Source organism: Eumetopias jubatus, unplaced genomic scaffold (assembly GCF_037043125.1).
Source record: "Eumetopias jubatus isolate StellerSeaLion01/CBP00866 unplaced genomic scaffold, mEumJub1_p1.0 scaffold_3, whole genome shotgun sequence".
In the NCBI taxonomy this organism is placed as follows: domain Eukaryota; kingdom Metazoa; phylum Chordata; class Mammalia; order Carnivora; family Otariidae; genus Eumetopias; species Eumetopias jubatus.
Genome location: NW_028274809.1, coordinates 178,216,276 through 178,229,024, shown reverse-complemented (window position 1 = coordinate 178,229,024; position 12,749 = coordinate 178,216,276). Strand labels below are relative to the sequence as shown.

At 37.9% G+C, this 12,749-nt stretch overlaps 1 protein-coding gene across 2 annotated transcripts in view; it reads right to left on the bottom strand.

The window, feature by feature from the left end:
* GPC6 (glypican 6) overlaps positions 1-12,749 on the bottom strand; it is a 1,069,763-nt gene that overhangs the window by 522,693 nt on the left and 534,321 nt on the right. For both annotated transcript variants that reach the window (XM_088022217.1, XM_028112064.2), the window contains exon 3: positions 7,323-7,714. In XM_088022217.1, coding sequence (XP_087878343.1) covers positions 7,323-7,714 — 392 coding nt within the window. The remainder of the gene's footprint in view (positions 1-7,322; positions 7,715-12,749) is intronic.

Sequence of the window (12,749 nt, the reverse complement as noted above, 5' to 3'; positions counted from 1 at the left end):
GATTCATCACTTACATACACCACCCAGTGCTCATCACAAGCGCCCTCCTTAATGCCCATCACGATTTAGTCCATCTTCCTGCCCACCTACCCTCCATCAACCCTCAGTTTGTTCTCTATATTTAAGACTCTTATGGCTTGCCTTCCTCTCTTTTTTTTCCCTTCCCCTGTTCATCTGTTCTGTTTCTTAAATTCCACATGAGTGAAATCATATGGTATTTGTCTCTCTCTGACTTACTGTGCTTAGCATCATATGCTCTAGCTCCATCCACATTGTTGCAAATGGCAAGATTTCATTTTTTTGATGGCTGAGTAATATTCCATTGCATGTATATACCACCTCTTCTTTATCCATTCATCAGTTGACAAGACACTTGGGCTCTTTCCATAGTTTGGCTATTGTTGATGATGCTGCTATAAACATTGGGGTGCATGTGCCCCTCTGAATCAGTATTATTGTATTCTTTGGGTAAATACCTGGTAGTGCAATTATGGTTGTAGGGAAGTTCTATTTTAAACTTTTTTTTTAAAGATTTATTTATTTATGGGGGGGGCAGAGGGAGAAGGAGAGAGAAACCCAAGTAGACTTTGTGCTGAGCCTGGAGCCCGACGCAGGGCTTGATCTCATGACCCTGAGATCATGACCTGAGCCCAAACCAAGAGTTGGACACTTAACTGACTGGGTCACCCAGGTAGGTGTCCCTCTATTTTTAACTTTTTGAGGAAACTTCATACTATTTTCCAGAGTGGCTGCACAAGTTTGCATTTCTACCAATAGTGTAAGAGGGTTTCCCTTTCTCCACATCTTTGCCAACATCTGTTGTTTCCTGTGTTATTATTTTTAGCCATTCTGACTATCTCATCATGGTTTTGATTTGTATTTCCCTAAAGATGAGTGATGTTGAGCTTCTTTTCATGTGTCTGTTAGCCATCTGTATGTCTTCTTTGGAAAGATGTCTATTCATGTCTTCTGTCCATTTCTTAATTGGATTATTTATTTTTTGGGGTGTTGAGTTTGAGAGGTTCCTTTTTTTTTTTTTTTGGAAAAAGAGAGAGAGAGAGCAGGGGTGGGAGGGCCAGAAGGAGAGGGAGAGAATCCCAAGCAAACTCCTTGCTGAGTACGGAGACTGACATGGAGCTGGATCCCACTAGTCTGAGATCATGACCTAAGCTGAAATCAAGAGTTAGACACCCAACGGACTGAGCTATCCAGGCGCCCTGAGTTTGATAGGTTCTTTATAAACTTTGGATAATAACCCTTTATCATTATGTCATTTGCAAATATCTTCTCCCATTCCACAGGTTGCCTTTTAGTTTTGTTGATTGTTTCCTTCGCTGTGCAAAAACTTTTTATCTTGATGAAGTCCCAATAGTTCATTTTAGCTCTGGAGACATGTCTAGTGAGAAGTTGCTACCACTGGGTTCAAAGAGGTTACTGCCTATGTTCTTTTCTAGGATTTTGATGATTTCCTGCCTCACATTTAGGTCTTTCATCTATGAACTTATTTTTGTATATGGTGTAACAGAGTGGTTCGGTTTTACTCTTTTGCATGTAGCTGTCAAGTTTTCCCAACACCATTTGTTGAAGAAACTGTCTTTTTTCCACTGGATATTCTTTCCTGCTTTGTCAAAGATTAGTTGACCATAGAGTTGAGGGTCCATTTCTGGGGTCTCTATTCTGTTCCATTGATCTATGTGTCTGTTTTTGTGTCAGTACCATACTGTCTTGATGACTACAACTTTGTAATACAGCTTGAAGTTCAGAATTGTGATGCCTCCAGCTTTGCTTTTCTTTTTCAAGATTTGCTATTTGGGGTCTTTTGTGGTTCCATACAAATTTTAGGATAATTTGTTCTAGCTCTGTGAAAAATGCTGGTGGCATTTTGCTAGGGATTGCATTAAATGTAGATTGCTTTGGGTAGTACCAAAATGGTTTAACTAAAATGGGACTGTCTCTCTTAATTGTCTAAACCCATCTGTAGTATCTGGCATACTATTCCTGAGGGGAAATGTTCTTTTCTTCTTCTGACACCAGGACTTTCTTATAATATTGTGATTTCCAGAGCTTATCACAGCACCTACACCTTGGTAAAATTCATATATTTTCAATGAATTATACTAATAAGCTATTTTCATTGTTATGGCTCCTAGTACTTGTATTTTGTTCCTATTTTTATCATGAAATTATTTATTTATCGACTGCAAAGTACTTTCTAAATATAATGTCCACACCACCATCATAAAAGCAGCAAGCATGTGTTATTTATGCTGACTTTGAAGTTGTAAACATAGAAGCATTACTGATAATTTCAAAAGGCTTACCTATTCTTCCTAACACTGTAAATTACTGCAGTAACCTACACTGAATAATCATCAATTACAGAAGAAAATACACTAACCACAGAAGAACTATAAAAAGGTTTCATTCACCTAAGACCTTTCAGTGGTCCTTTTCATTTCTGGATGACTCCAAAGAAGTTAACTCCAATTAAAAGATCACCATAAAAGGCACAAGACAAATGAGTCAGGTGATAGCTACAACAGGTGGTCTGACTTTACATCTTAAATTCTTTCTCCAAAGTAAACAGCTAAATAGAATACCATTTCTCTTGTAAATTATATCCATGGCAAATTCTTCAGAATGGTTTTCCATTGTGATCAGAGAATGCTCTCAATGGATGGATTTCACAGACTTCATTTCATCAAATTTGATGCTAAATTTTTTGAACCTTATAGTCCATTAACCACATTTATTGAAAATTGACTCTGTTTATTGCATTGTTAATGCAAAGCTGTTTACTCAGGTGGATGAACCAGCTAAGAGGCTCTTCATGCAAAAACGACAGTCTGTGTAGTAGACATGGCAGGTGTCTACGGATGAAAATATTCTTGTCTTCCTAAAGACTAAAAGCCAGACTTTCCTTTCAAAGTCATGATCCACAAGAAAGGAGGATTTTAGGTTAATGGCTGGATGAATAGGTGGACAGATAGATACATAGACAGAAAGACAGAAAAAAAGATCCATGACAGTCTTTGGCAATAGTGCAAGTTCTCTGGATCTCAGCTCTACTATCTACCCAACTGCCTGGAATGAGTCATTGAAATGACTTGCATAGTTGATGTAGTTGTATTGACATAATTTACAGTGTTTACCCATAGAAGTCAATTTTATCAAAGCAGAAAGATAGGAAAATCATGTCTTCTTTTTTTAAATGGCATCAAGACGGGCCAGTGCAGACACGAGGTCATTTCTACATTTGCCCTCATGATAAACAGTTGAAGCTTGGTCTAAGTAGACAACCTGTTAACACCTCTTTATGCAGGCCTCTGTCTGTGTGCTTCACAGTGTTTGACAAGCTGCCATCCATGTTCCCAGGCACGAATGGGTATATATAAGGGAATGGGAGTGGTGTTTTAATAAAGGGACAAAGCTAAAGAATAGTCTAGATTCTTTCTCTCCAAGTGACCACATTATCAAAATTTGCTTTTATCTTCATTTGAGAGCTTTGCCTTCCATGCCTACCTGATATTATTCAGCACAGTATGGGGCATGGAAAGTGAATGGTTAACAAGTCACAGACAGCAGTAAATCTGATTAACTCATGAGGACAGCTCGGGGACTTGATCATATCTGCGCAGATGAAGAGAATCAGAGAGGAACGATGGCAAAGTCTTTCCCCACTTGAATATTTTTCATTAAAATGGTTTTAAATCCACTCCCGACCGCACACATAGCCCAGAGCTTAAGAAACAGTATGTTATCAATAACTTTAGAAACCCCTGTATATCTCTCCTTTATAAAATCTCCAAACCTAACTCCCAAAGGTAATGACCATCTGATGTTTGTGTTTACAATTTAAAATTTTTTTCTCACCTATATTTTTATTCTTAAATACTGCATTGCTTCATTTTACATTATTTGAATTTTATATATATTGTCTGTATGCTTGGTGATTTTTTTTTCTCTCAAAATGAGGTTTCTGTGATTCATCTACAAGTGTGGCTATAGTTCACTTATTTTCAATGCCCCATAGGATTTCAGGGTGTAAAGAGCTCATGATGTACGCAGATGGGACGTCTGTGATCTTTTTACTTTTCATGTTATTGCAAACAGTGCTGCTATTAACATTCTTTCACATATCTACCTATACATACATGTACATGCCTCCCTGGTCCACTCCAGGGGTAGAACAGCAGCTTTAGGATAAGTACTTGTTCAATGGTAGGAGTTATTTTCCAATTGCTATCCAAAGTGAGCATGTCCACTTATCCTTCCACCAATAAAGGATGCAAGTTACCAAATCTTATTTTGTCAACACTTGGTGCTCGGAAAAATATAGCCATTCAAAGAGAAAATGAATCCTGGCTAATTGACCACAGATACTCACTCCAAATCATTTAATACTTCTAAGAACCAGATCTCCAGTTACAGTTACTTAAAATTAAGTAGCTCCATTCAGTGCCTAGAAGAAGACAAGACTTTTATCTATAATGTGGCAAACATAAATTTAAAGAAATAATTGTGTCGATACCTACAAAGTATTCCTCCATTTTTCTGGTAAAGGAAATTCCCTATGATATCATGTCAAAACATTTGCGTCAAATGGCTGTGTTTTGCCAAAGAGATAAATTTTTCAGTCAAAACAATTAATTAGAAGCTATCAATGACATCTTCCTCAAGATTTAAGAAGCCACTGAAAGAGAAAAGAGAAACTGAAAGAAAAAAAGTATTCTCCAAACCAAGATGCAGGAGATAACCTAGTTTGTTGATCTCCAGTTGGGAATTCTGCCTTGAATTCCTTCCCTCTTCTGCAATCATTTCACCAACTCTAAATTACTCAAGTAATGGACCACAGGGAGGTTTCAGATTTAGGAAGGGCTTATACCTCCAACACCATTCTTGCTTTTCCTTTTTATATATTTAGCCCTGTAATATTTTATTCTTACTACAAAAAAATACTTTGGGTGCTGAAAATTATCAGCACACTAATAATCCTAGTAGATCTATTTCTGGTTTAGTCAGCTATAGACCATCTGGTAATCGTTAGGTGAGAAAGTTCATTGATAAAAATGCTTAACTCCCTGAGTCATAAAGTATTTTAGAAAAAAAAATGCTCAGCATCTTTTAAACCACATATCTCTATCTGTATCTCTCTCTCTTTCTGTTTATCTTTCTACTAGAAGGTGGTGCCCAGATGTCAGCATGGGATTTATGATTTGTGTAGATTAGGGCTCTTGAAACTCAGGCCAGACAAGCCAATATCTGCACAGAACAGTCAACATTCCAACAGTCAACATTCCATGATTCCATACCACAAACGACATCACAGACCCACAGCAGTTGCTCAGCAAATGAATGTTGACCCTGCAGGGATCAGGAGAAGCATGATCTCAGTGTTCCTCCTCATCATGTTTGGAAAAAAAATGAAAAGTCATACCCCATTGGTGGATGCTCCATGATGTCAACCTTCATGCCAGAAAGACTAGTAGATTTGATTTTGATCTACAAGGACCTCCCACTGAACAGTCAGGGAATGATTAAAAGGGAGGTGCCAGTTCTGGGCAGTTGTTAATGCCACCTTCTGAGAATCGGCAGCAGCTTCCCCTGAGGCTTTTTAAATACTTTGCTAGAAAACACTCTTATCGCACCAGCACATCCCCAGGCCAAAATATAGACTTCTAAACATTATTCACACTCAGCCAGAATCCAAGTAAACAATCAAGGATGTTGCATACATCAATCAGTTCCTGGTTTGAATTTCTTACCTTGTGTTGTTTTAAAAGCTGGTTGTGTGTTTCATTCTTCAACAAAAGCAAAGACTTCAATATGAAGGCACTGTAACTAAAGCTACTTTTTTTTTTTAACAAAAAAGCTATCTGTTCAAGAATATATGGGATACATATTTATTTTTTGTACTTCTCTATATTTTACAGATTTTTCCCAGATGATCACATTTCCTCCTGCTATTCTACCTGGTTCATCCCTTATTAATCCACTTTTGGGGCTCTAGTTCCTTTGGTATCTAGAATATTGTTGATTTTCAATTTAAAAAAAAACATTGATTTTTACATCAGAATAATATGTCCTTTATCCTATTAAGTCCCATGTGATTACCTTTTTAGAGCCTTCTTGAAAATAGTCTTTCCATATGCTCACATAAACTGGGTAGGAACAGGTAATTTAAAAATGGATTGCTATGAAATTTATAAATAGTGCCATGGAGAAACATTTTTTAAGGGTATACACAGTTTTTATGCAAGATGTAAATACTGAGGACATCAAAGTGGAGCAAAAAGAAACATGGTAGGACGGTACCAATAGTTTTGAGAAATATGTGGCTCTTTGTCACAGCCCTGCAATAAGAAAGTAGTTTTTGTCATTAATCTTTGTACAAATATGACCTTTTTAGGCGACATAATACCAGATTCCTGTTAGCTATTGTTTTTACTTTACCTCTTAGAGTAAACCATCTTTCAGTTTATTTGTTGGGTTAACCTCATAAATGGGCAAGCCCAATTCATAAGAACAGTTGAATGTCAAGGAAGAATTTAAACACAAGGCAAATATCCTATACACAGGAAACAGTCTATGTTTAAAGCAAGCAGTGGAGAAAGACCCCTTGCATTAAAGGTTTAGAGACATCCTCAAGGAAAGGCATGATGTGTATTAGCGATTTATCCTGCTTTTAGGCCCAATGCAATACATGGCATTGAATTACAAAGCTAATGGATAACAAAAGGAATTCTCAGCCAGAATCTATACTTTGTATTCCTTATTCCTCCCTAATCCAGTTCTACAGGTGTTAGGCAAAGGGATCTTCCTCCACTACTAAGGAATTTGGCCACTTTCACAAGAGTGATAAAGAAGAAGAAATGGGGGGAGCTGGTGTCCTGAACAGCAGCTTGTCTCTACTTGCAGACCTCAGGAAGACTATCGCCTTGTGACTTCCTCAAGGATTATAACCTCCGGATGGACTGTTTCATGACTATTTATCGTTCTGAAAACTCTGATCACAAGTGCCAAGTGGTCATGGTTACAAAACACCTGTTTCCGCACCATTCCTGATAAAAGCTTCTCTGCTATATCGCTGATAAATATTGACATTATGTTCCAAACATGGAATGGATTGAAATCTTGTCTCTCTCACACAAAGTAAGAAAAAAAAACCAGAATTAAACCTTGACATTTTATCTGATTTCTCTAAGAGCAAGGACTGCTGTAAGGGAGAACTTTTACCTTGTTTGTTTTTTTTTTTTAAACAGTTGTTTAAAAACAGAGCAAAAGAGGAAGGCCAATTAGAAAGACAGCAGATTTTCAATTACCTTGGAAACTCGGTTTGCAACTTCTCTGCCCACAGTTAGCCCCTGGACAAAAGTCCGGGCAGCAATGAAGGCGCGGGTGACCTGAATTTTCAGTTTCCGGGGTACATCTCCAAAGGGCTTCAGCTGGTCTGTGTATTTGCTCACACATTCCAGGTAGTCCTCGCTGAAGTGATACTGTGGGTTTATCAGCTGGAACATACGTTCCAGGAGCCGAGCCCAGAAGTCATTGAGCATCTCCTCCAGATTTACATTGCCCCCGGTATAATATCTTTTCAGCTCCGTGAAAAGGTCCTGGAACACTTCTGAATTCTGCATGTACAGCATTCCGTAGGTCCGTACAAACATATCATTCAGTGACTTTTCTGCATTCTCCAGGAGCTCTCGGAAAAATTCTGCAAAGAAAACAAGAACACGGTCATAAACTGGTAAGATCTAGAATGCCCAATGCATCTACTTAACTTAGAAACAATGGTTTCTAAAGGTCCTTTTCATACAAAAATATATCCTGTGATTAAGTATCAATGAACCGGTGATAATATTTTACGTAAGTTTTGCCCTACATCTATGATCTTCCATGAGTCAAAGAAAACAACACCACATGATTTCCACTTGAAAGAGCATTCGTTAACTTTAGGAGTATACCATTTACTACTCCTCCAAAGTAGCTGGGTTCTTCTTTCATTTATTGTTAAATTTTAGGAAATCTTAATTTGATATAAACTCAAATCAAAATATGTTGCAAAGTATTGTCATTAACATAATAACTAATGCATACTGATAAAAACTTTTGCTCCAGCCTGTTTACAAATCTGTTCTAACATTAAATTCTATTAAATTGCTGTTATTTGGAATAGTTCATAAATGGGATATTTAAATTAGTGCAATATTTTGGACTCTGTAGTTGCTATATATAGCAATCAATTATCAGTGTTAAGAGACTCATAATGCAATTAAATTCACTTAATACCAAAGCTCTAATGAACGTAATTTAGCTTGCCATAATGAATCAGAAAGTTATGAAGTACTTTGCATTATCATTATAAATATAAACTATCATTTTATAGAATTTGAATAAAACATAGGGCCTTCTGCCTAAGAAGTTCTAACTGAAAAAGAGTATACCAAGAACTCTGCTATCCTGCAGCAGAACTTGAATATTAGTGGACTCACTTATAGGATGCAAGAAATTGGAAATTAATGTCACTGGGTACTGTTAGCCTCTTTGGGCCTCATATGAGGACATTCTTCAAGACATACTTCATGTATGTAAGGACACCTATCCATTTGCACAGATGAGCCTCAGGAGAGTAAGCTCAAGTCTTATCCCATTTGGAGAATGTAATTTGGGGTAGAGAAAAGGCTAAGAAGAGATAATGTGTCCGAGTTTATAAATCCAGGTTCCCAACATCAGAGGGATCCTTTTTTACCTCTCATAATTCTCTTTGCTCTCTGATACCATGTCCCCTCTCAGCTAATGCAAGGACAAAGCAAGGCCAGGACACCTCAAGGAATCCCAGTAGGAACACAAACAAAAACAAGCAAACAAACAAATAGTATCTTTTTTTCTGGAACTTTGGGGGGTTTGCTCCTGAGACACAGAAGGAAAGAAGACATGAATCTCTCTACAGATTCCTTGGAAGCCACACCTCACTTCTGCTTTATCAGAAGACCTTGATTTAGCCACTTCAATTCTGAATAATATAACATTGAACCACTGTTGCAATCGTTAGATGGTGCCTGTACAATAATAAGGATTATTTTATAGTTGTTTTTAAATGAAACAAACCAAAGCATCAAACCTTAAAAAGGACTCTATTCACATGTTTACCTTTTTACTATGAAAGAATATACTTTCCTAAATATAGGAATTCTGTTGCTATAGTGGCAGTAAAAAGTGAGGGATTTCCTAAGTCATGGTTTATAAACCCTGTGTGATCTTGTTCAAGCGACAAAATATTTCTTATCTTAAATTTTCTCAAATGTAAAATCAGGATAAATGTTATTAAACCTCCCTAATCTTCAAGGATTCAGTAAGGAAAATCGGCATTGATGCAAATAGAGTAAATTTTTCAAAGTTTTCAAAGTATCAATTAATCAAAATATTTCTGTATGCTTGATGTCTATGTTATATAGGATTTTATGCAATCAAGAACATTTCAGAATTTTTCAGAAATATTAGTTACCTAGTCTGTCCTAAAATGGAAATGATATTAAATGATCAATATTAATACTAAAGTATAAAAATGCCATATTAAAACCTTTCATTCTTGAAACCAAGAATGGAAATAGCTTGGCCTTGTTCATAGAGGAGCAGGGTGAAAGGTGTTATAGATTGTGAACGAAACTAAAAAAGAATGGAAAAATCACTGAATTGAAAAATACTAATATAATGAGACTGGAAAGTGGATTCTAATCATGAGCTCAGGACAGCCTATTCATTTATCTTCTTTTTGAGGTCAATTATTTTGTTGGACTCAGGAATTAAAGCCTAATTTATTGAATACAGAGTACTGCCTTCAGCAATGAATAGTTAGTAATCAATAGTGTGGTCTGGATTTTCAAAGAGCTTAAAAAAAAGTAAAAAAAAAAATCTTCTCATTCTCACTGCTCTGCAAAGACTGGGGGTATAAATGCTTCTCTATGAGGATGAAATTTTTATTTTTTATTTTTTGCTTTTACTGAAAGTAACATTCCTTAGGCTCTTCCCCTCCTGATACAGGGAACATGAAATATTAGACTTATGCCTGCTTTGAGGCTGAATGGTTAAAAACAAACTGCTCACTTATTGTGCCTTGTGGTTTGCTTCTGTATGCCTAAATTAGTATTCAGAACTGAATAATGAAACCAAGTTCTCATCTTTCAATAAATAGGGCTTAAGAAACTTTTCATTAGATTCTAAGCTTAAATTCTGTCTAAGGGTATGTCATTGTCTCCAAAGTTTGCTATTAGCTTCACTGGTCCTCAAAAGTCAAGTTATTATTCCTTGTTCAAAATCATTATATGGTTTAGTGATCTCACAGTCAAAGTTAATATTTGGTATTGAAAGATGCTAATGTATCAGGCAATTATGACAAATGTTGCTACCTTAAGGTACATTGATCTTAGATCTTATGAAAGATGGGGATCCAAGGTACTGAGGCAAAACTAATGTCCTCCAAAAATAAGTACTCTCATTTCATTTTTAGTCTGCTTGCTCACAGACTTAGAATTCCACCTTTTGAAGGTTGACTCTTTGAACAAAGTATTTTATGCTTGGATGAAAATTGTTTCTCAGCAAACCAAACAAGATAGAGATTTGGAAGACAGTTATTGGACCCACTTTGCTGATGAAGTATTATGCCCACACAGCACAGAGAACGAAATTGAAGAGCAATGTAGGGAAAAAACGATCTCAATCCAGGCTTCATTTAATCGGTGAGGACAAACCTCACATTGGGTAAAGCCTTGAGTCAACAAAAATTTTCATCTGCAAGAAACAGTTTGGTAGAAAAAATGTTTTTGATCTTCTTCTCTTCCCCATTGACGAAATATACATCAAAGGTTGTTGCTTAGGGCTCTGTTATGCTTCTTAGATGCACAGAAGCACTTTTTCCAGCCAGCATTAGCCTCTGGAAGGATTTTATTCACCTAGAGGGGAGATCTGGATGCAGACAGCTGTTAGCTGCAGGGGAGATTGCTTTAAGTGGGGGAACAATCTTGTAGATAAAAACCACCACTGTTCCAAAGGCAAAAAAAGAAGTCTGCATGCTGCCTGATCGCTTGGAGAAGCCTCTGAAGGGGCAAAAATCAACTCCAAGGAGCCAAAAGTTGCCCTGAGGATACCCGAGAAAGGCTTCAAATGAAGCCGCCGAATGAATGGATCAAAATGTAAGGTGCACACAGGGCCGAAGGGAGGTGCCAGCAAGAGGGGAAAGGCAGACAAGAGGCTCTCGAGGAATCTGCAGTCCACGGAAACGGCAAAAGTTTTGCCCAATCAATCTGGAGATGTCTTGTCAATGCCATCACAGGCGGACTGTGCGTGAAGATTGGATTAAGTGCTGTACGACATTTACCTAGAAATTGTAGCATTTTCCTACTCTCCTGCTTTCCAAAACACTTCTCATTGAAAGCTTGTTTGAAATGAGTGCTTCAAGATGGTGGTGTAAATTCGTGTGATCACAAAACCCAATGACTGTAGAGGCTTTGGTCTCCAGTCAGTGGAGATGGTATTTCTATACTTGGTAACCGATAGCACCTGTCCTGCCATGGGAAGCGGGTATCCTAAGTTTGCTTCATTAAACCCACATATTCATGTTGAGTGTATTTCTCTCCTAATCTCTTCTTTTCTCCCCTCCCCTCCACAAAAGCATGTTAAATCGGTTCAGTCAGCCCAGTGTCCAAGGTCTGGTTAAGGAAAGACCCAGAGGAGCTGTCCTGGAGGGTAAAATGGTTGGGAAAGCTGATGTCCAGTAAGGGTTATGATTCACAGACACAATAAAGCTACGACCCTGCCCCCTCCTGTCCCGCCCCATGCCTTTTTCAAGGACAAGTCAATAGTGGTGTCTTTCCTCATTCTCCATACACCTGTCAGTGTTCAGGCACATCTTATGAGATGATTTCTTTTTTACTCCTTGCTTACATAATAACCAGACAGGACCACCAGGAAAATGCTGAGTTAATGAGGAGCATTCGTGGAAGAAGAACCATAGCGCCATTTACTCTCTTCTATGCTAGACTTTGAGGGTGAGAATACATGGTCCCTGAATGGCATATCTCTTCCAACTCTCCGGAGGTGAGACCCTATGAGAAGAGGTAAACACTGGGGTTGCTCAGAGAGTCCTTGCCACATGAAGTGTCACCATTGGCACACTGTAGCTTCCATGGCAAGGACAGTTGGATGTGGTCCTCTATATCGGGGGGTCTCGACCTCAGCATTGTTGACCTCTATCTACTCACTGTCAACAGCACATCCTTCCCCCAGTACTGACAACCAAACACATCTCCAGACATTACCAAACGTCCCTTGGGGAGACAAAAATCACTCTTAATCCACCCTGGAGAGTTACCTTCCTACTGATAAATTCCAGAGGTCTAAAAATAGGATATGAAAACATTCAGAGAAAAGACCAGAACATTTAGAGAAACAGCCCTACAATTTATTTTCGAGATAAACTTGAGGATCTGTGTTCTCAGTGAAAGCAGCTGAAATACACATTATACTCGTGGGTTAGATTGTTGGTGGCCAATATTACCAATTCCATGTCTGGTGCCCATTATATGGCAGGGCTTTAGAAAGTGGTGACTAGTGAGTGAATAAATAGATGGAGGAACATGAGCGTCCAGTGAAATGTACCTTGATTCTATCTGATCTGGGCTCTTCTTAGATAATGATATAACTTCATGGGCCCACGTTAGAGGGAGAGAGATGCTACAGGCCATTGTAGAGCA